Below are 20,777 nucleotides of genomic sequence, written 5' to 3'. Positions count from 1 at the left end.
AATGGGTTGCCCACTCTGTTGTAGCTCCCAGGTCAAGGTACTTATGAGAAAGCAATCAATGAACTTAAGGTGCTGCAATGAAGAATTGATGCTTCTCATATCTCTCTTCCGGTCTGTCTGTCCCTAACTGTTCCCTATCTGTCCCTCTCTCGTCTGTTTCTGTCATACACACACACACACACACACACACACACACACACACGCGCGCATCAACACAGAGTTGCATCAATTTTAGTTGTTCATTGATTCCTTGTCTAAGTGCCTTGACCAGGGGGCTGAAACTGAGCCAGTGACCCCTTATGTAAGCCAGCAACCTTGGGCTTCAGCCAGTGACCATGGCATCATGTCTATGATCCCAGGCTCAAGCCTGCAACCTCACGACCTTGGGGTTTCAAACCTGAGTCCTCAGCAGCCCGACGCTCTATCCACTGCACCACGACCAGTCAGGCCACCAGAATGCTTCTTAATAATCCAAGATTAAAGTGATGTTAACTTGGGAGCAGTGGAGGTAAAAGGTAACAAAATTTGTAATATAGTTCAGAAGTATGGTACATAGGTCTCCTGATGGATGGAGTCAGGGGCAACAATCAAGAATAACCAGTGGTTCTCAATGGGGGATGACTTTGCCTCCTAGGGGACACCTGTTATGTACGGAGAACACTTTCGGTTGTCACAACTGGTGATGGTTGTGAGGATAGGCTACTGGCCTTTATGAGTAGAGGGCAAGTATGTTAAACATACTACAACCCACAAGAGGTGCTGCAAAAGAATTAGCTGCCTAAAAAGTGTTAATAGTGCTAAGATTGAGAAATCCTGACCTGCACTGATTCCAACTGGTTCCCATCCCAGCATATCCATACATCCAGAAGAATCAACAACAAAAACAAACAAAAGTCCTTATTTATCTTTAATATTTAGAGACAAAATTGTTGAATACATGAAATAGTTTATTATTTGTCTAGAAATAAATTATATCACTGTCATTATGTTCATTGGGTCTTACTGGTACATGTCTAATAAAATATTTTAAAAATCAATCACTGAGGGTAATGTGAAGTGTATAGAGGGGATAAATGGTGATGGACAAAGACTTGAGTTGGGTTGGTGAACACACAATACAGTGAACAGAAGTGTTGTAGAACTGGGCATCTGAAACCTGTATAATTCTTAACCACTATTATGCCAATAAATTAAATTTTTAAAAAAATCAATTACTGATTAATAAATACCATCTGTTGAATACTTTCTCAAAAGTCAACTAAAAGCTTCTATTTAGCAATACCGCCCAACACTGCTTTTAATTTTTTTTAGCTAGTTTCATCTGTAGTCCAATACAGTCACCACTTTTCCAAATAAAAAATTCCTCCAAAATCTAAAGGGATGGCTATGAATGCTGAAAAGATAATCAGAACTATAAATGGATAAGATGGTAGAAAAGCTCTAGGAAAATGGTAATTCAGTTACACTCATGGGCAAACAACTGTTTAGTTATCTACTTATTTTGGGTCTTGAGCAAGTGGACACATTAGTTTCAGGAATCAGAAGACTGCAGCATACATTTCTCTCAATTACTCTAAGAACAGCAATGGAAAAGTACTTTTTTAGATCTAATTAATAATACACAAAATGCCAAAGTTGGTCAAGTTCATTTACCTTTGGAAGGTCTGAAGATTTGAAACTACTTGGTAACAAAAGTAGGTAACAGAAAGTACAAAAACAATCACCTAGTCCCTAAAGCGGCCGTTCAGAGCACTGCCTCCCATTTGGGATCTCCCAGGTGGGGCGGAGGGGAACTATTCCTAGGAAGCTACACAGACAATTTTGGTTAAGAAAAAGATGCTGTTAATTATACAGACCTCAATAGAATGGGTGATGGACACATAAAAATACTAAGTTGCTAAGACTAGTTAAAACTGAGTTTTAGGAACAAATTACGTATTTAAAAAGAAAAAAAAAAATGCCCTGGCCGGAGAGCATCCCATCCCATACGCCAAGGTTGCAGGTTCCATCACCGTCAGGGCACAGACGAGAATCAACTAATGAATGCATAAATAAGTGGAACAGCGTACTGATGTGTGTCTCTCTCTCTAAAAATAAAAATAAAATTTTTTAAAAATGAAAGTTAAAAAAAGGGTCGTCAGTCATATTATTTCAGCCTCATTCACCTTATTCCACATTATTTACCTACTAAAATCTCCAAAATCATCTCAAGAACTAAGAAGCTCCCCATCTGAATTCATCCCCACTTGTGATTCAATTTAACATTCTGACAATCTCGAAGTTGAACCAGGTCCAGTTCCCACAGGCCGGGAGGACATTTCCGGGAGGGTCACCTCGCGACGACCGGGAGCGTTTCCCCCAGGCGCGCACTACCGGCTGCAGTGTTCTCAAAAAACCATAGCGTCGTCGTTACGCTCGTGACGTCACCCTTTTCCCCAAGGACAAACGGAATTACCCCTGGCGTAAAATTCACGGACACTAACGCCCCTAGGCAGCGACCTCTAAGGAACACTACAGCGTATCTTCAGGTTTTCGGAAACTCGAGCCTACTACGGTCTCCACACCAACCTTACCCTCCCTGGCGGAACAGCCACACTGCCGGGACACAAGACCGCGCGGAGAGGAAGTGCCAAATAAATCACGTTCTCGCGATAGCGTAAACACAATTCTCGCGACATCTTCCTGCTTATCCCTTTTTAGCCCCACCCCTATGCAGCGCGTTGCTCACAAACATCGCGAGATTTTCTTTTTTCAGTCTCCGCCCCTTTACGGCACGTTGGTCGCACAAGAATGTGATACAGTCCCCACGGCCGCCATTTTCTTTCTTTCTTAGCAGTTGGCTGGGAAGAGGTCTCTGCGAAGAAGCGGTAGCGGCTACGGTAGGGTAGACATGGCTGACTATTCAACAGTGCCTCCACCTTCCTCTGGCTCAGCTGGTGGTGGAGGCGGAGGCGGTGGTGGTGGAGGAGTTAACGATGCCTTCAAAGATGCGCTGCAGAGAGCCCGGCAGGTAAGTCTGGACCGCGCTGTGTGTTCCCGACCGCTCGCGGCAATTGGCCGCTGCCTGAGTAGGCCGCTACTTCGCGCGTCAGGAAGAGGAAAGACGTGCTCTGCCGGGCTCTGGAATTTGTGGGGACTCTAGCTTTACGCTGTTGGTAATAGCGGTTAGAGACTGGAATTCGGCTTTTTGTTCTTGCTGTCTAAGCTAGTTGAAATCCCAACGTGTGCTAAGCACACATGGCTTTAGGTTTTTCCCCTGCTCCTGCGGCGCTCGCGCTCTTTTTCCACGGAGTTAGCATTTCCTTTCCCTTGGTTTGAACGTGCTCCTCCGTGGAATAAAGCGCGCGTAGTTTACACAATGGTGTGGAAGGTTCTGGTAACGAGTTCGGGAAAGTCCTAGGGTAAGCCCCGGGAGCCGTGGAAGGGAAGGGGTCTGTCACTGGAGCGGTCTTCACGGCGTACGGCGCCTTCGAGCTCGCTCTTCGCAGCCAGCCTTTCGGTTCATTCACTTTCGCTCCTGAGAGGAAGAGACGTTAAGAGAAGGCTAAATCCCGGGGTGAAATCCGTCCTCGGGCGGGATTTACGTGTCAGTGTTGTTTCACTAGTCCTTCCACCTTGTTTCTCAAAATGGCTTCAGGCCCATTTTACTCCCAAATTTCAATTTGAATCTGCCTCTCAGTCCAGAGTCGTAAGCTGACCAGACCTCTTTGTGTTACGTAGGTGCATACATTTGTCCCGAGGGCACTTCTTTCTCAAACGGAAGGTGTAAAAAAAAAAAAAAAAACCACGTGTACTTAAGGATATATAATATGAAGATTTCTAATTTCAACTTTATTAGTTTCTTAATATAATTATAACTTTAAAATGCATGATGTTGGGCTGGACTTATATGTAAGCAAACGTAAGAATTCTCGTTATGACACTGCATAATAGGGGCTAGACTTTTAGTCAACAGTGTTAAGCTAGTGGTAATCAGCAACTAATTTTGTCTTGTGTTTTGATGGCATTAGGCTTAACTTGTTTTTTACTCTCCAGTTAAAGGATGGTTTGAGTCAAAATCCATAAAGTCGGTAGTAATGTAACAGATCGCTCTTATTTTTATGGAAACAAGTTGTAAATAAAAATGTACCTGTACTTGTTTATTTTTTTATTTTTTATTTTTTTATTGATTTTAGTGAGTGAGGAAGGGAGAGAGAGAGAGAGAGAGAGACAGGAACATTGATCTGTTTCTGTATGTGCCCTGACCTAGGATCGAACCCGCAACCTATGTACTTCCGGACGACGCTCTAACCAACCGAGCTATCCAGCCAGGGCAACTGTACTCGTTTATAATCAGAATATTCAAGGGAATCAACGAAAAGTATTAATGCTAATAATGCGATTCTTTCATGTAATTTTTATACTGAACATGTTTAGAATAGCGACTGAAACACTTAATGACAGGACCTGTTAGTGGGGTTTTATTAGAATGGGTTGGAAGGCTCAACTAAAGTGTTTTTATTCAACCAGCATATTGAATTATGTGCCAAACTGTATTTAGATACCAGAGAATTTTTGAATGTGTGAATTGGATTTCTGCCTTCTAGGAAGCTATTTCATAGTTAAAGGTGCCAAATGCAAATGAATTGTATCAGATTAATACTTTCAGAGAGGAGTGGGCAAAATATGGGCACTGTTAATGTACTTGTTTTGTAAACATTTAAAGAATTCCTATTATGAGTTAACTGCCAAAGTCAAGGACTGATCTTTTAAGCGAGGCATTAAAAAATGAGGGAGAGTTTGACCAGTGGAGAAAAGCAGCATGTGCAAAGGTACCGGGGTGTTTTGTTTTGTTTTGTTTTGGCAATGACAAGCCAAGAATGAAGTCACTGGGGGCTAGTGTTGGGTGGGGAAAGTGGGTAAGCTGACCAGACCTCTTTGTGTTAAGAAGATGCATACATTTGCCCTGAGCGCACTTCTTTTTCTCTAACGGAAGGTGGGGAATGGAATGAGAAAAGGTACACCTTCTAAAAAAACCAAAAAACTTAGCGTTGCCATGCTTTAATAAAAATTTGAACGTTATTTGGCTAAGCTGTAATTTTCTTATTGATTAAATTAGACCACTTTTTTATTCTGAAAATCGTTCTCGAACTATGTAATTTTTTGTACTCTTTATATGCCAATAGGTCAGCTGCCCCAATGCCCTTGCTGTTATGATTCTTTATAGATAGATGTTTTTGCTGTAATAATTTGATTATAGGTTGATCTTAAATTTGAGATTCCAGGTTTAGCTTTTGAGTTGAATAAGACCTTCTAATAATTATACTATAGATAAGTTGAGCGATAGATCACAAGTTAGCAAGAATATCGAACTTGATTCTGCTCAAATAGTAAATTAGTTACTAAGTACGCAGTTATTCTTGAAATCACTTCCTTGATAATTGTAAAAGTAACTCACACTGCATTATGTTGTTTAATTGCAATGGGAATTTTAAAAAATAGAGCTGTTGACTTTATCACTAAAATTTTTTTTTGCTTAAATCCTTCATCTTTTCCCTTCAATGAAAACAAGCATTTGAGTATGATATTTTTTAACGTTTTTGACAGAATAGCAAAATTTAATTATAATTAGTAATGAAATTTTGTTTTGAAAGTAATTATGTCTTTGCAGAAATTCATTTGAATACCTATAGTATTGCTATGTCAGGTCTTAGGAATACAAAGAGGAGTTGTATACTGTACCTTATTCTCCCACAGGCACAGTTTTCACAGAATGTAACGACTTATATCTTTGTCAGGGCAAATAAAAATCTGTTAAAATTTTAAAATCAAATGGTTGAAGTCATGTACCCTCTGCTTTATGGTTGAATTATAATATGCTGATTTGTTCCTAACAACTAGTAGTTTGTATACTACATTCAACTTGTATTCACTTAATTCTCATAACCATCCTATCAGGTAAGTGTAGAAACTCATCTTTTTTGTATAGATAAGGTGAAGAATAGTATAGATAATAGTATAGATAAATCAGAATGCATAGGAAAATTTGTCAGGGACCCAAAGCAATTAAACCAGATTCACAATTCCTCCCAAATTATGGTAGTACTTGGAAGGCAGCATGTAGTGGAGCGAAAATTAGGAGCTAGTCATCTTTGACATTTGGGTAGTTCACTTCTGAGAATCAGCTTTTAAAATTTTTATTTTATTTCATTTATTTATTTTAAAGAAAGAGGAAAGGAGAGGAAGAGAGAAACATTGATTTGTTGTTCCACTTATCTATGCATTTTTTTGGTTGATTCTTTTTTGAGAGAGACGGACAGGAAGGAAGGGGGAGAGATGAGAAGCATCAACTCGTAGTTGGGACACTTTAGTGGTTCATTTCTCATATATGTTTTGACCAGTGGGCTTCAGCTGACCGAATGCCCTTGCTCAAGGCAGTGACCATAGGGTCATGTTTGTGATCCCACGCTCCAAGTGGGGGACTCTGCACTCAAGCTGGTGAGGCCTGCACACAAGCCTGTGACCTCAGAGTTTCGAACCTGGGTCCTTAGCATCCCAGGCTGATGCTTTATCCACTACACTACTGCCTCGTCAGTATTCTTATATATGCCCTGATGAGAGAGAAGAGCTGGGGAAGAGCAAGAAGCCTCAACTCTTACATGTACCTGAACCAGGCAAACCCAGGGTTTCAAACCGGCAACTTCATCATTCCATGTTGATGCTTTATCCACTTCGCCACCACTGGTCAGGCAGAATAAGCTTTTGATTAAAAAAAAATTTTTTTTTCTAAGATCAGGTGGTATGACTAAGAAATCTCTTTAATTTCTTTTCAATTACAGAATTCTTGGACTATAGAACTAGTCTATGAATAAAAGTTATAAATAGCTAAAACAAATAAAACAAAAACAAACTCATTTGAGAAGTAGAGCATGGTCCAAATGGAAAAATTGAATTATTGTAAATTAAAGTCAAAGAAATGGATTATACTTAATTTGACTAGTCTAATAAGAACTTTATGTAGTTGGAGGTGGGATTTTAGGAACTATTTCTCTTAAATTAATCCTTGTGGTGACTTAGGACTGCGATTTTCAACCAGTGTGCCACAAGAATTTATTTACTGAAAAAAAATTTTTTTATACAAGAAATCTTTTTTTGTGTGTGACAGACAGATAGGGACAGACAGACAGGAAGGGAAAGATGAGAAGCATCAGTTCTTACAATACTTACGCACCTTAGTTTAAGTTCATTGATTGCTCTCTCATGCCTTGATTGGGGAGTGGCCACAGCACAGTGAGTGACCCCTTGCCCAGGACAATGACCTTGGGTTCGGGTCTGATCTCATGCTCAAGCCAGCAACTTTGGGGTTTCAAACCTGGGTCCTCTGTGTCCCAGGCCAACGCTCTGTCCACTGCACCACTGCTTGGTCAGGCTATACGAGAATTCTTATAACATACAATACCTGTCAGATTGGCAAGAAATACATTTTTTGGTGTGCCATAGAATTGTAGAAATTAGTTTATGTGTGCCATGAGATTAAAAAGATTGAAAATCACTGATTTAGGAAGCATATGTTTTCTGTTGATCTTGGAGAATTGGTCAAATCTGTGTAAAGTAAAAAGATGTACCTTTTTATTTAAAAAATACTGTTTTTATTTCAAGCTCGTTTTCGCATTAATTCTGAATTTTTTATCTGGTTTTATTGGTCTTTTTCACTGAACCAAGTATCAACTTTAATTTTTATTTGGATAGTTTGAGAGCTGTTCAGTGAGTAGAGAGGTATAAGTATCCTTTCTCTGAGAAGTTTCTTGGCATTTGAGGAGTGCTACTATGCAAATACATTACATAGAGCAGTGGTCCCCAACCTTTTTTGGGCCACGGACCGGTTTAATGTCAAAATATTTTCACGGACCAGCCTTTAGGGTGGGACAGATAAATGCACAAAATAAAATTATGCGACTGGTGTAAAAACTGGTATTTTAAAATATAATTGTCGAACTTACGAGACAGGCGTCAAGACTGAGTCTTAGACGGATGTAACAGAGGGAATGTGGTCATTTTTAAAAAATAAAACACCGTTCAGACTTAAATGGAAATAATGTAAGCTATTTATTCTTTCTCTGCACACCGGTACCAAATGGCCCACGGACCGGTACCAGTCCGCGGTGCGGGGGTTGGGGACCACTGATAGAGCATTTATAAAAGCTAACTGCAGAAGATAGTCACAACCTAAACTATTCAATCAATGGTATTACTATTTTCTCTGGCCTGAAATACTTTCCTTAACATCAGTGCTCATCAATACCTGGCAGCTTATTTAAGTTCCTATGGAACAATTCAGTGCTAAGTGCTTTAAAACTTAAGAGTGGTGAGACTAGCCATTCTATAGATTTAGTGTAAAAAAAAAAAAAAAAAGACTTTGGAATGGAAAAGAGCCGTTTTCGGGTGTGATGAGGAAATCTCAAAAAGGAAAGGGTTTGCCTGACCTGTGATGGCGCAGTGGATAAAGCATCAACCTTGAACACTGAGGTTGCCGATTTAAAACCCCAGGCTTGCCTGGCCAAGGCACATATGGGAGTTGATGCTTCCTTCTCTCTCTCTCTCTCTCTCCCTCCCTCCCTCCCTCCCTCCCTCCCTCCCTCCCCCCCTCTCAAATAAATCAAGTCTTAAAAGGAAAAGTTTTTAATTAGATCCTCAAAGATAAAAGCAGGCTTTTAAGAAAGTGAAAAAAGGAAGATAGATTGAGCAAAGCTATATAGTAGAGATCAGGAAAATAAAATTGTGTAGCTTTTTTTGTTAAGTAGTTTAATAGTTACTCCTAACATGCTTTGCTATATGTGTTTGCATGTACAGATGAGAAAAAGGGAAATCTAGGAACCCTAGGAAATATAGTTGGTATGTGGAACTGATGCATGTATTAGATTTACATGATACATACTGGGTTTATGGCTCAAGGCACTGAATATACCTTTTTTAAAAGAAGATTTTATGGATTTTAGAGACAGGAGAGAGGGAAGGGGAGAAGGAGTGGGAAACATCAACTTGCCGTGGTTGCTTCTCATATGTCCCTTGACTAGAAAAGCCTAGCATTTTGAACTGGTGACCTCAGCATTCCAGGTTGATTCTTTATTTAGCCCCCACAGGTCAAGTCTATAATACTCTTACTTTCTCTAGTTTCCTAGTTATAATGAAGTTTGAGGCGTAGTTGGTTTAGTTCCAAACCAGGACATCTTTGTGATAATTCTAGTCACCAAAAGTTTGATTTTTAATTTTTTTTATCATAGAACATTTCAGGCATACTCAAAATTGAAAGAATAATGTGATATAAACTTTGATGAGCCATTTACCCAGTTTTAGTGCTTACCCCCTTATAGTAATTAGCATGGAACTGTGTAGAAATTGGAATGCCACCATTGTCTAAACCAGTGGTAGTCAACCTGGTCCCTACCACCCACTAGTGGGCGTTCCAGCTTTCATGGTGGTGGTAGCAAAGCAACCAAAGTATAAATAAAAAGATTTAACTATAGTAAGTTGTTTTATAAAGATTTATTCTGCCAAACTTAGCGAAAATCCGACATAAAGCACTTGGTAATTATTATATGCTTTAATTTGCTGTAACTCTGCTTTATAAATTTATAAAGTAAAGTTACTTCCCTACTTTATAACTCACCATTACTGTGGAACTGGTGGACAGTTAGAAAATTTTACTACTAACAGTTATAAAAATGGGCGGTAGGTATAAAAAAAGTTGACTACCCCTGGTCTAAACTATGTAAAATGGATCTCTGTCTCACTAAGTACTCTACCTCATAGGGTTGTTATGATTATTCAATGACAAAACGAATATGAAATACTTATCACAGGAGCTTGGTCTGCTGCTGGCACTGAGCAATATTAGTTCCATTTCCTCTTTCATAGAAAAATACAGTCATTGTCCACTAGTTGTGCCCTACTTGTGACTTGAGGCTGGCATTTCTTGTATGTTTGTTCAGTCAAGTGCAGGCAATTATTTGACCTCTTCTAAAAGTTAATTTTTTAAGAATAAAATGACTTTTAATGGCTTTGTTTCTGTGGCTTTCTTAGAGAGACAGCTTTCCAGGTTCCCCTGCCCTTATGTTTCTTAGAGTAAGATTGTCCAATAGAAATACAATGCAAGTCACGTTTTATTTAATCCAACATATCTGAAAATACTACTATTTCAGTATGTGTTCCGTATAAAAATTTTTGAGATGTTTTACATTCTTTATAATAATTTCCAATTTTCAATAGCTGTATGTTTTATACTTCAAAGTACATCTCTAATATGGACAATTTTAAGTTCTCAGTACCACATATGGCTAGTGTCTGCTCTATTAGACAGCACAGCCTTAGAGTCCCACGAAATGTTCACATTTTTTATGCGCACATGCACACATCTTTTGAAGAGTTGTGGAAGAGAGCTGTGGCAAAGATTGAGTTTGGATCTAGATTTTCTTCAATGTTATTTGGTCAGTCTTCTAAAGATTCCTAATTGATTACTTCTTTGTTTATTCTTACAGAGATGTATCAGAAGCTTAATTCCAGATGAGTATTTGTTAATTCTGGAGTTATTAATGGTAGCAATGAACAATAATGAGCTATTTTAATTTGTCTTTCTAGCAAATTAATTTTTATGTGATAGGTATTTTGCATATGTATGTATTAGGAACTATATGAAAAAATTGCATCTGATTAGAATAGTCCATAGTATTATGATGCTATTCTTAATGATAGTGTGTTTTTGTTTTTTAATTTAAGATTGCAGCAAAAATTGGAGGTGATGCTGGTACATCACTGAATTCAAATGACTATGGTTATGGGGGACAAAAAAGACCTTTGGAAGATGGAGGTAAGTTATAGCCATAAGTATTGTAATTGTTTTACGCAGTTTAGTTCAAGTAATTTTAATAATTTTGAAATGCTATTGAAACATTACTTTTATTGTAAGGTTCCTAAAATTGTAAGATATATTTTGGCTTTAAAAGGAAAAGGGGGGGGAGACCTAGAAAGGTAGGTAAAATTTGATTCAACCAGCCAGTTTTGTCTTACTAGAAAACATCATTTTTCTTCTTTTAAGATTGTACCAGATTGATAGTTCGCACAGTGAACTTTTTAGTAAACTGGAAGGGGGAAAATGAAGATAAATAAAAATGTTTAGGGGACATCTCACAGGTTTTTCTCATCATACATGAATTCACCTTTATATGCTGTGTTTTCATTGTTTTTGCTATTTCAGATTTCACTTTAAAGGTGGAAGTTGTTATAGTTTGCTACTCTAGTGTGTTGCAGGCTATATACATTTTTTGTTACTTTTTTGTTTGTTTAGTCCCTTGTTTTGTGTTTCAGGCTTAACTCAATGGCTTAAAGCAGTAGATTTATAGTCCTTGTTTTTTTTTTTAACATAACTGTTGAAGCTTAACTTGGAAGTTGACACATTTTTGTTTTAGATTTGATGTATGAATTTTGATACAATTTCTTTTTTGCCCCTTTTATTTTATTTTAAAAGAGGGTTCTGAATGAGCATATAGAATGTATTTGTAGCTTTTGACCGGGAATACTTGGTTTTATTGAGTTTCAATTCACATTTATAGTGAGGTTTTAATATACAAAAAAAAAAAGTGAGCTAATGATGCTTCAGATGTTGTAATGTAATGTATTCTTTTTATTTTATGTGTAGATGGCTCTTGGACAAGTCCGAGCAGTACAACACACTGGGAGGGAATGCCCTCTCCTTTTAAAGGCAGGAATTTTTATTTATTACCTGTTTAGTATGTAAACGTGAAATAAACCAGTGGATTCTTATATGGACACAGTATTTCTTGGATTATGTGTCTGAATTTTTGCTACCCAACATTCTGGTATTTAATCATTTAAGTTTGAAGGGGGAGAGAATGTAGTACTGTCAGCTGTTGGTTGTTTCTTCTAAGGTATGCATTGTATTTATCTGTAAAGGATGTAGATGGAAGGTAGTCATGTAGTTGCTTTGAGTTTCTGCTGAAGTTTATGCCTTGAAATGTTTGGTGAAGAACAATGGAACAGTTTAGATTGAGATTGCCTTGTAATGTCATTTTAAAATTTATTTTGCATAGCTCTGTTGTTACTGTCAGATACACACAACTTTTGATCTGTCAAATTTTCACATTGTGATAGGTTTTTTTTTTCTTCCAGTCTTCATTTCCTACAGTGGGAAGCATCATTAGCCTTTAGCATGTGAGATTTTGTTAGTAATGGACCTAAATACTTTGTCTTGTGATACTCTAAAGTGCTTAACATGCATTAAGGTCAGTGATTTGATACAATCAAAAAAGAATTTTTTAAAAATATCTGTGCATCTTTTAAACATGAAGAGTTTGAGCTGAGTTTTGTCACTTTTGGTTCAAATGACACCATACCCTCAGGTGTTTCAATAAATGTTTATACTGATATTCATTCTTGCTTGGGCAGGGGGAACTGAGTCTTATATATTTGTATGTATTGGCAAAAACGTAAAAGACTCTTAATTTTACAGATCAACCAGATGCTAAGAAAGTTGCTCCTCAAAATGACTGTAAGTATTTATGTGAAGCTGGATTAAAAATAAAGTTACTGGATTTTAATCAGGCTTTTTTCCTATCTTCTGTTAAATATCTTTAAAATTAGTTGAAGGACATGAGTATTATTTTAGAATGAATTTCTTTGTAAATATATACCACTTGTCTTTATGATATCCCATTTCAATTATGACCAGGTATATATTAATAAGATTTGACTGCTAAATTGTTTTACATATGCAGTTTTATTACTTCATTTATTAATCTATGCTTATACCACTTGAAAAAAGTTTTTTTCTATATCATTGTTAGTAATGTCTGCCCTTTCACTGACTTTTTTGCTCACTGCCAGTGGTGCTTTAAGTATTCTGCATAAAGTTTTTCTCCAAGGTGTTGTCTGGTGCATTAGGGAACGATTTTAGAATTGAAGAGACTATTGTTTAATATATGTGAACTTAACTAATTTTTTTTATTTAATTTTTTTGGTAGCCTTTGGGACACAGTTACCACCAATGCATCAGCAACAAAGGTATAGTCAAATGCTTTTCAAAGAGTACTTTGCAAGTTTTAATTGAACAAGTCAAGCCAGTGACCCCTGCTCAAGCTAGTGACATCCTGCTCAAGCTGGTGAGCCTGCGTTCAACCTGGTGAACTCTGGGTTTTGAACCTGGGACCTCAGCATCCCAGATCAAAGCTCTGTTCACTGTGCCACCACCAGTCAGTCTCCACTCCACCTTATTTACACACCTTCAGACTGTGTCATCCACCATACCGTCCCTCACTTGATGGTTGTCACGTTACTTAAGATTCTGTCTTTGACTGCTCAGGCATGTTTTGGCTATATACATGTTTCTGAAACACTGGTTGGAGCCATTAGACTTCCATTTTTATCAGTAGGGTACCTTTAATTTAAAGTAAACAAATTATTTACCTTTGAAGGTAAATGTTTCTGTTCTTCCTTAGCAGATCTGTAATGACAGAAGAATATAAAGTTCCAGATGGGATGGTTGGATTTAGTAAGTAACCTAATTTTTAAAGCTTTAAAAACATAATAAAAACATACCTTCTAATCTTTCAGCAAGTAATTTTCTTTTTTTTTACTAGTAATTGGTAGAGGAGGTGAACAGATCTCACGCATACAGCAGGAATCTGGATGCAAAATACAGATTGCTCCTGGTAATGTTATTCTCTTGCTATTTTCCCCCTGTTGATTTTGAGAGAGAGAGCAACACATTGTTTCACTTAATTGTTCCATTTAGTTGTGTACTCATTGATTGCTGTTTGTACTTCCTCTGACCAGAAGTTGAATCTGTGATCTCTTGTGTTCCAAGTCAGTGCTTTACTGAGACACCTGGTCAGGGCCTGCTGATTTCGTACTGAGTTGAAAAGTAGCATATATTTTTTTACATTTGTTTTTTGAGAGCAAGAAAAAGAAACCTCGATTTGTTGTTTCGCCTATTTATGCATTCATTGATTGAGTCTCGTGTGTCCCCTGACTGGGGATTAGACCCACAACCTTAAGTTGTCAGGGTGATGCTCAAACCCAACTGAGCTACATAGCATATTTCTTAAGCTAGTAGTAAATCTTAAGCTAGTAATAGAATCTGGTATCTGTTCATCTTAGCCTTAAATTTTTGTTTTTGTTTTAAATTGTAGACAGTGGTGGCCTTCCAGAAAGATCTTGTATGTTAACTGGAACTCCTGAGTCTGTCCAGTAAGTATGAAAATTATGTGTCTGAGGCCAGCCCTTTCTTTCTACTGAAAGACATTGCCTTTGAAATTGAATCAACTTTTTCCTGCACTATTAATTCCCCCTTTTCTATTGGCATGCTAACATGCTTATTTCTAGTAGCATATAGATTGCTTGAAAAATCTCTCCATCTTAACCAAAATTGTCCCTGAACCCTGAATTTCTATTTCACTGCTCCCTTTTACAACAAAACTTTTTTAAAAGGCGGCTCTACTCATTCCCAACCTTTTTTCTTCCTTTAAACTCATTTATCTCTGTATATAGCAGACCTCTTTAAATTCTTTATTTTTCTCTTATTTCTCATTTATATATAAGCAAGTCTTGATCATTTTTTCCTTCATAATTTATTTGAAATCCAGTCTGTTTTTGCTGCCTTCTATTCTACATCTACATCACCTTATCTGTGGTACTATTTGCCTGTGTTGTTGCAATGTGTCTTTATTTTTAGCCTTGTTCAACAATACTCTTCTTGTAACAGTATAGCCATAGTGATTCTTTTAGAATGAGTCAGTTGTAACACTACTTTGCTCAAAATCTTCTAATGTTTCCTACTTAGAGTAAAAGTTAAATGTCTATCATGGCCTGCTATTTTTCTACTTCATTTTTTAAGCATTTTTCTCCCAGCTCACTGTTATAGCCTTGTGTAGCCTCTTCAGCACATGAATCATGCCTCTTATTTGTGTTCTTTGCACTTCCTATTTCTTCTCTCTGGAATATTTCCTCCCAGATATTTTCATATACCCTCCCTCTCTTCAGGTCTTGGTTCAGATGTCTCTTTATCAACAAGTTCTGTATCTATTTTCCATAAAATAATGTCTCTTCACACATGTATGCATTGTCATCCTTATTCATTAATTTTCTTTATAGCACTTCTCAAATAACGTAATTTAACATGGGGTTGTTTTTTTTCTTATTCAATGAAGTTAAGCCATGCCAGCGGAAACTGTTTTGTTCTTTGCTGTAACCTCATTACCTAGAATATAGTACCTGGCATAAAGCTTACATTTCTTAAGTATTTATTGAAAGAATTATTTTAACATTGGAGTGACCAAAGTGATGGTTTAAAAGCATAATTATTTAATTTAGTTCTTGGGGGCATTGGCTTAATATTGCAATACCTTTAGAAGTTGAGTGCTACTTTGGATTCTCAAAAATACTGGAAATTATATATCCAGAAAATTTATTGAAATAGTTTCAATCTGACCATGATAGCGTCTTTCTTTAAAATTGTTAAAGTTTAGCTTTAAGCTACCTAGAGTGGAATTGGAAGGAGTAAATGGTTATATTTTATATTTCTTTCTTTGGATAAGCTTTTGGGTATGCTACAACTTACTTGACTTTTCATTTGTAAACAGATCAGCAAAACGGTTACTGGACCAGATTGTTGAAAAAGGAAGACCAACCCCTGGTTTTCATCATGGGGATGGACCAGGAAATGCAGTTCAAGAGATAATGATTCCAGCTAGCAAGGCAGGATTAGTTATTGGAAAAGGAGGAGAGACTATTAAACAACTTCAGGTATTATTGTTTATAAAATTACTTTTCAAATGTTTTGAAGCCAGTTTCTACCTCTTTTTGTTAATACATATGATTTTTGTGATTAACAGGAGCGAGCTGGAGTTAAAATGGTTATGATTCAAGATGGACCTCAGAACACTGGTGCTGACAAACCTCTTAGAATTACAGGAGATCCATACAAAGTTCAAGTAAACTTAAGTTTATATTTTACAAAGAAGGGTTTAGGGTGGGTAAAGAATTAGCAAATTATATGAATAAATTACAGTGTTTTCAGACATGCTTTCTAAATTAGATCGTTTTTTTCTACTTCAGCAAGCAAAGGAAATGGTGTTAGAGTTAATTCGTGATCAAGGTGGTTTCAGAGAAGTTCGAAACGAGTATGGGTCCAGGATAGGAGGAAATGAAGGGATAGATGTAAGTAAAAATTCTCACTTAGAAATGGTTATATGCTAATCCATAAGTATAGTAGTATTTTTCCTGTTTTTTTATTACATAGTCTTTTCTAACATTGTATCCTAATTTTCCCCATTTTCCACTGTAGAATGCAGTAGTATATTACATCTTGTTACCCTATTTGATATAAACAGTGCTATTATATACTTACAATTTGAGGCAGCTTGAGTTTCAGGAAATGGCTTTCTTAATACTTACTCTCCTTTACATAAGGTCCCCATTCCAAGATTTGCTGTTGGCATTGTAATAGGAAGAAATGGAGAGATGATTAAAAAAATACAAAATGATGCAGGTGTTCGAATTCAGTTTAAGCCAGGTGAGTACTTATATTTAGTTTTCTAAGTGTTGGTACCAATTACTTTTGACATTGACACATTTAATACTGAATTACTCTGTTTTTGTTTTGTCTTGTCTTGTCTTGAAGATGATGGAACAACACCTGACAGAATAGCACAAATAACAGGACCTCCAGACCGATGTCAGCATGCTGCAGAAATTATTACAGACCTTCTTCGAAGTGTTCAGGTTTGATAGAACACTAATATTTTCTTTTTGTTTTTCACTTAAAATTATTTCCTGCTTCAAATCTGGTAGTGGTCCCCTCCTTATTTTATATCAATCTGTTTGATGATACTTTATTTATAACTAGAAAGTATAAATTGCTTTGAGGTAGATGTAGATATTTGGAGCAGGAAGGCAGCTACATAAGTGTACTACCTTATTTATTCCAGTATAAAAAGAATAAATGGTAGTATTGCTATCTGATTATTTGGGCCAGTTATCTCCCAACTTCTCTAAATTCTGATTTAGGAAAATGAAAGTTGAAGAAAATAGACATGTAATAATTTTATTGGTAAAAGAAGAGATTTTTTGTTTTGTTTTTGTTTTAATTTTTCTTTTTAAAGAGAGGAGAGGGGGAAGTAGGGGGAGTGAGAAGCATCAACTCATAGTTGCTTCTGACTTGTGCCTTAACTGGGCAAGCCTGAGATTTCAAACTGGAGACCTCAGCATTCCAGTTCAACGCTTTATCTGCTGCACCACCTCAGGTCAGGCAAGAAGAGTGCATTGTTATGCTGACTGTGTTTCTTTTTCTTTTTTCGTGTGTGTGTGTGTATGTGTGTGTGTGTGTGTGTGTGTGTGTGTGTTGTGTGAGAGAGAGACAGACGGACAGATAGGGTCAGACAGGCAGGAAGGGAGAGAGATGAGAAGCATCAGTTCTTCACTATAGTTCCTTAGTTATTTATTGATTGCTTTCTCATATGGTGCCTTGAATGGGGGTGGGGGGGCTCCAGCAGAGCTAGTGACCCCTTTCTCAAGCCAGATGAACCCGAACTCAAGCTGGCGACCTCATGGTTTCGAACCTGGTCCTCTGCGTCTCAGTCCAACACTCTATCCACTGTGCCACTGCCTGGTCAGGCCTGACTTTGTTTCTTGACTTTCTCTTCTTTAGGCTGGTAATCCTGGGGGACCTGGACCTGGTGGTCGAGGAAGAGGTAGAGGTCAAGGCAACTGGAACATGGGACCACCTGGTGGACTACAGGAATTTAATTTCATTGTACCAACTGGGAAAACTGGATTAATAATAGGAAAAGGCAATATATTTTAAATTTTTAATGTTTTTGTGTGTGGGTAAAAATTTAATGTATTACCTGATTTTTTCTGGGTTTTCTGTTGCTGTTCTAAACAAGTATCAGTGATTTGTTTCCTGAGCTGTATTTTAGTAGGAAAGTGTTGTGTTGATGTATAATAACTAAAATGTAATGGATCTCATATATATACTTAAATAAAAAGAGTGGGATTTGATTCACATTAACTTTTAGAGGAGACCAGCATTATAATAATTAGTGCAAGAAACTTTTTTGTTTTTTATTATTACTAATTTTATGAGAGAGGAGGGGGAATGGAGCGAGAAGTATCAGTTCAGTTGCTTCACTGATTGCTTGTCATATGTGCCTTGACCAGGCAAGACCAGGGTTTTGAACCAGTAACCTGAGCATTCCAGGTCAATGCTTTATCCTTTATACCTCCACAGAACAGGCAAATCTTTTTTTTTTACCCCCCCACAAGTGTTTTGTTTTGCCCACTTTGCTATTTTTTAATTACATGTTTTAATATTTTAATTTTTAATTAGTGTTTATATTTACATTACTTAATAAAAGCAATTTAATTGAAACATATTTTGATAAGTTATATGTGTGATACAGATAAAATAAGTTATATCTTAAAACTTAAATGTATTTAAGAGAAGCATGAAATGCTCTATATCAGCTGTTCTCAACCTGTGGGTCACGACCTCTGTGTTTTGGTCCTTTATATGTATTTTCCGATGGCTTTAGGCAACCCCTGTGTTTTGGTCATTCGACCCCCGCCGGGGTCATGACCCACAGGTTGAGAACTGCTGCTCTATATAGTTTTTTCTTTTTTTTTTTTTTTTTCTTTACAGGGACAGAGAGAGGGATAGATAGGGACAGACAGGCAGTAAGGGAGAGAGATGAGAAACATCAGTCATCAGTTTTTCGTTGTGACACCTTAGTTGTTCATTGATTGCTTTCTCATATGTGCCTTGACCGCGGGCCTTCAGCAGACTGAGTAACCCCTTGCTTGAGCCAGTGACCTTGGGTCTAAGCTGGTGAGCATTTTTTATTTTCCTCAAGCCATGTGAGCCCGCGCTCAAGCTGGTGACCTCGGGGTCTCGAACCTGGGTCCTCGGCATCCCAGTCCGACGCTCTATCCACTGCGCCACTGCCTGGTCAGGCCTATATAGTTTGATTTTAAGTGTAGAATAAATGGAAAATCTTAAGAGAATATTGGCAGATGGACTACTGGTCAAAAATTAATGGTCCATGGTGACTTTTTTAAGTTATTTTTAAAGGTAACATAGGTCAATGCATATGTAAATTTCAGGTATACATTATAATTTGGTATCTGTACCCTATTGCTCAGTACCCAATGTCTAGTTACTCCCATTACTATATATTTTACCCCCTTCGCCCATCTCACCCTTCCATTCTCGTAATCTTCATTATGCTTTTATTTATTAGTTTGTTTTTGTTTATTTTCATATTAAAATAGTTCTTGTAGCCTTTATATCTTTAGAGAAATTATTGTGTTTTGATTTTAGGAGGTGAAACCATAAAAAGTATAAGCCAACAGTCTGGTGCAAGAATAGAACTTCAGAGAAATCCTCCACCTAATGCAGATCCTAATATGAAATTATTTACGATTCGTGGAACTCCACAGCAAATTGACTATGCTCGGCAACTCATAGAAGAAAAGATTGGTGTGAGTATGCTGTAAACTTCAATTTATAGCATAGATCCTTTCAGTTAAATAAGACATTAATTCAGATGCTCCTGAAAGTACTATACAGAAAAATGTCAATTTTTATTCTGAAATTATAGATATTATCACATAATAGATAACATAAATGTAGGAACGATTTTTCAGTAATAAAAATAACCTAAATATACAATTACCAGTGTTCAGAACTTTATGTTTGGGTGTGGGTAGATAAAGAGGATAGCATTACTTGCAGGGTTGGTGGAAAGTTGTGGAACATATTCGAAGAGTCTAGTTAATAGGAATTCAGTATTTAAATTAAGGGCTTACTATATACAATACTGGTGAGGCAAAGGTGAATCATATATAAAGTTGAAATTTATAAATTCTAGTTCTTAGTCATGTGAAGAGTTTTAAATATAGACTGTTTGTGTACTTTTCCCTTCTACACGTAACACACAGTTCTCATTCAGAATGTCTGGAAGAGAGCTCGATACATAATTTTAGAAATTTGTTCCAGGTGATTCTGATGCATGGTCAAACTTGAAATATTTTCCACTAGAAAAGTTTGGACTGGTGGTAAACAAAAAATGTATAAGAGTCTTGAATGTTCTTTTATAAATGAGGTAAAAGCACTTATATATAAGTGCTTTACTATATTCTTTTACTATAAAGAACATAGGGTGTGAGTGGGTATCTTAAAGTATTAATAACATAATTAGAAATTTTCTTTGAGAGAGAGTGGGATGAGGAGAGAAGCAACAACACGTTGTTCCACTAAGTTGTTCCATCTAGTTGTGTGCTCATTGATTGCTTCTTGTGTGTGCCTTAACTGGGGATTGATACCAGTAACCTCAGCATTTTATCCACTGGGCCACTGGCCAGAGCAATAATTAGAATTATTTAAAATTGATTTTAGAGAGAAAGATCGATTTGTTGTTCCACTCACTTTTGCATTCATTGGTCTTATATGTGCCTTGACCAGGGGTCAGATGTGCAACCTTGGCATAGTGGGACAACGCTATAACTGAGCACTTGGCTAGGACTAATAATCAGAATTTCTTAGGGAAATTCTCCTTGATGTTTGCCATGCTGTGAGTGAGGTGCAAAAGAAGTTTGACACTGTTTCTGTCTTTTTGGGAAGTCAAAAATGGATCTACAATATATACTTAAAGACTGTCTTATAAAAATACATACAGTAATTGTATGAACAAGATGTGTAATTGTACAGAGGCATGAAGGAAATATTTGTG

General features: G+C 37.0%; 2 protein-coding genes across 22 annotated transcripts in view; one reads left to right on the top strand and one right to left on the bottom strand.

Moving 5' to 3' along the window:
* Positions 1-2,613, bottom strand: part of DNAJB4 (DnaJ heat shock protein family (Hsp40) member B4) — a 45,612-nt gene extending 42,999 nt beyond the window's left edge. The window contains exon 1 of one of the 2 annotated variants that reach the window (XM_066376625.1): positions 2,574-2,613. The gene's annotated coding sequence lies outside the window, so the exon portion shown is untranslated. The remainder of the gene's footprint in view (positions 1-2,573) is intronic. The other variant, XM_066376626.1, reaches the window with a different exon arrangement.
* A 154-nt stretch (positions 2,614-2,767) lies between these two features.
* The window catches only part of FUBP1 (far upstream element binding protein 1), a 39,382-nt gene continuing 21,372 nt past the window's right edge, over positions 2,768-20,777 (top strand). For 10 of the 20 annotated variants that reach the window (XR_010750275.1, XR_010750274.1, XR_010750273.1 and 7 more), the window contains exons 1-15: positions 2,768-3,010; positions 10,753-10,843; positions 11,672-11,734; positions 12,503-12,541; positions 13,014-13,053; positions 13,488-13,540; positions 13,629-13,700; positions 14,181-14,238; positions 15,630-15,792; positions 15,882-15,980; positions 16,105-16,206; positions 16,459-16,561; positions 16,670-16,770; positions 17,696-17,837; positions 19,367-19,527. Coding sequence is in view for 16 of the 20 variants with exons in the window: in XM_066376609.1 (XP_066232706.1) it covers positions 2,891-3,010; positions 10,753-10,843; positions 11,672-11,734; positions 12,503-12,541; positions 13,014-13,053; positions 13,488-13,540; positions 13,629-13,700; positions 14,181-14,238; positions 15,630-15,792; positions 15,882-15,980; positions 16,105-16,206; positions 16,459-16,561; positions 16,670-16,770; positions 17,696-17,837; positions 19,367-19,527 (1,407 nt within the window). In the remaining 4 variants the exon portion in view is untranslated. The remainder of the gene's footprint in view (positions 3,011-10,752; positions 10,844-11,671; positions 11,735-12,502; positions 12,542-13,013; positions 13,054-13,487; positions 13,541-13,628; positions 13,701-14,180; positions 14,239-15,629; positions 15,793-15,881; positions 15,981-16,104; positions 16,207-16,458; positions 16,562-16,669; positions 16,771-17,695; positions 17,838-19,366; positions 19,528-20,777) is intronic. The other 10 variants (XM_066376624.1, XM_066376622.1, XM_066376621.1 and 7 more) reach the window with 3 other exon arrangements.

This window comes from Saccopteryx leptura, chromosome 3 (assembly GCF_036850995.1).
Source record: "Saccopteryx leptura isolate mSacLep1 chromosome 3, mSacLep1_pri_phased_curated, whole genome shotgun sequence".
Taxonomy (NCBI): Eukaryota; Metazoa; Chordata; class Mammalia; order Chiroptera; family Emballonuridae; genus Saccopteryx; species Saccopteryx leptura.
The sequence above is the reverse complement of the archived record's forward strand: the minus strand, read 5'-3'. Positions and strand labels throughout refer to the sequence as shown.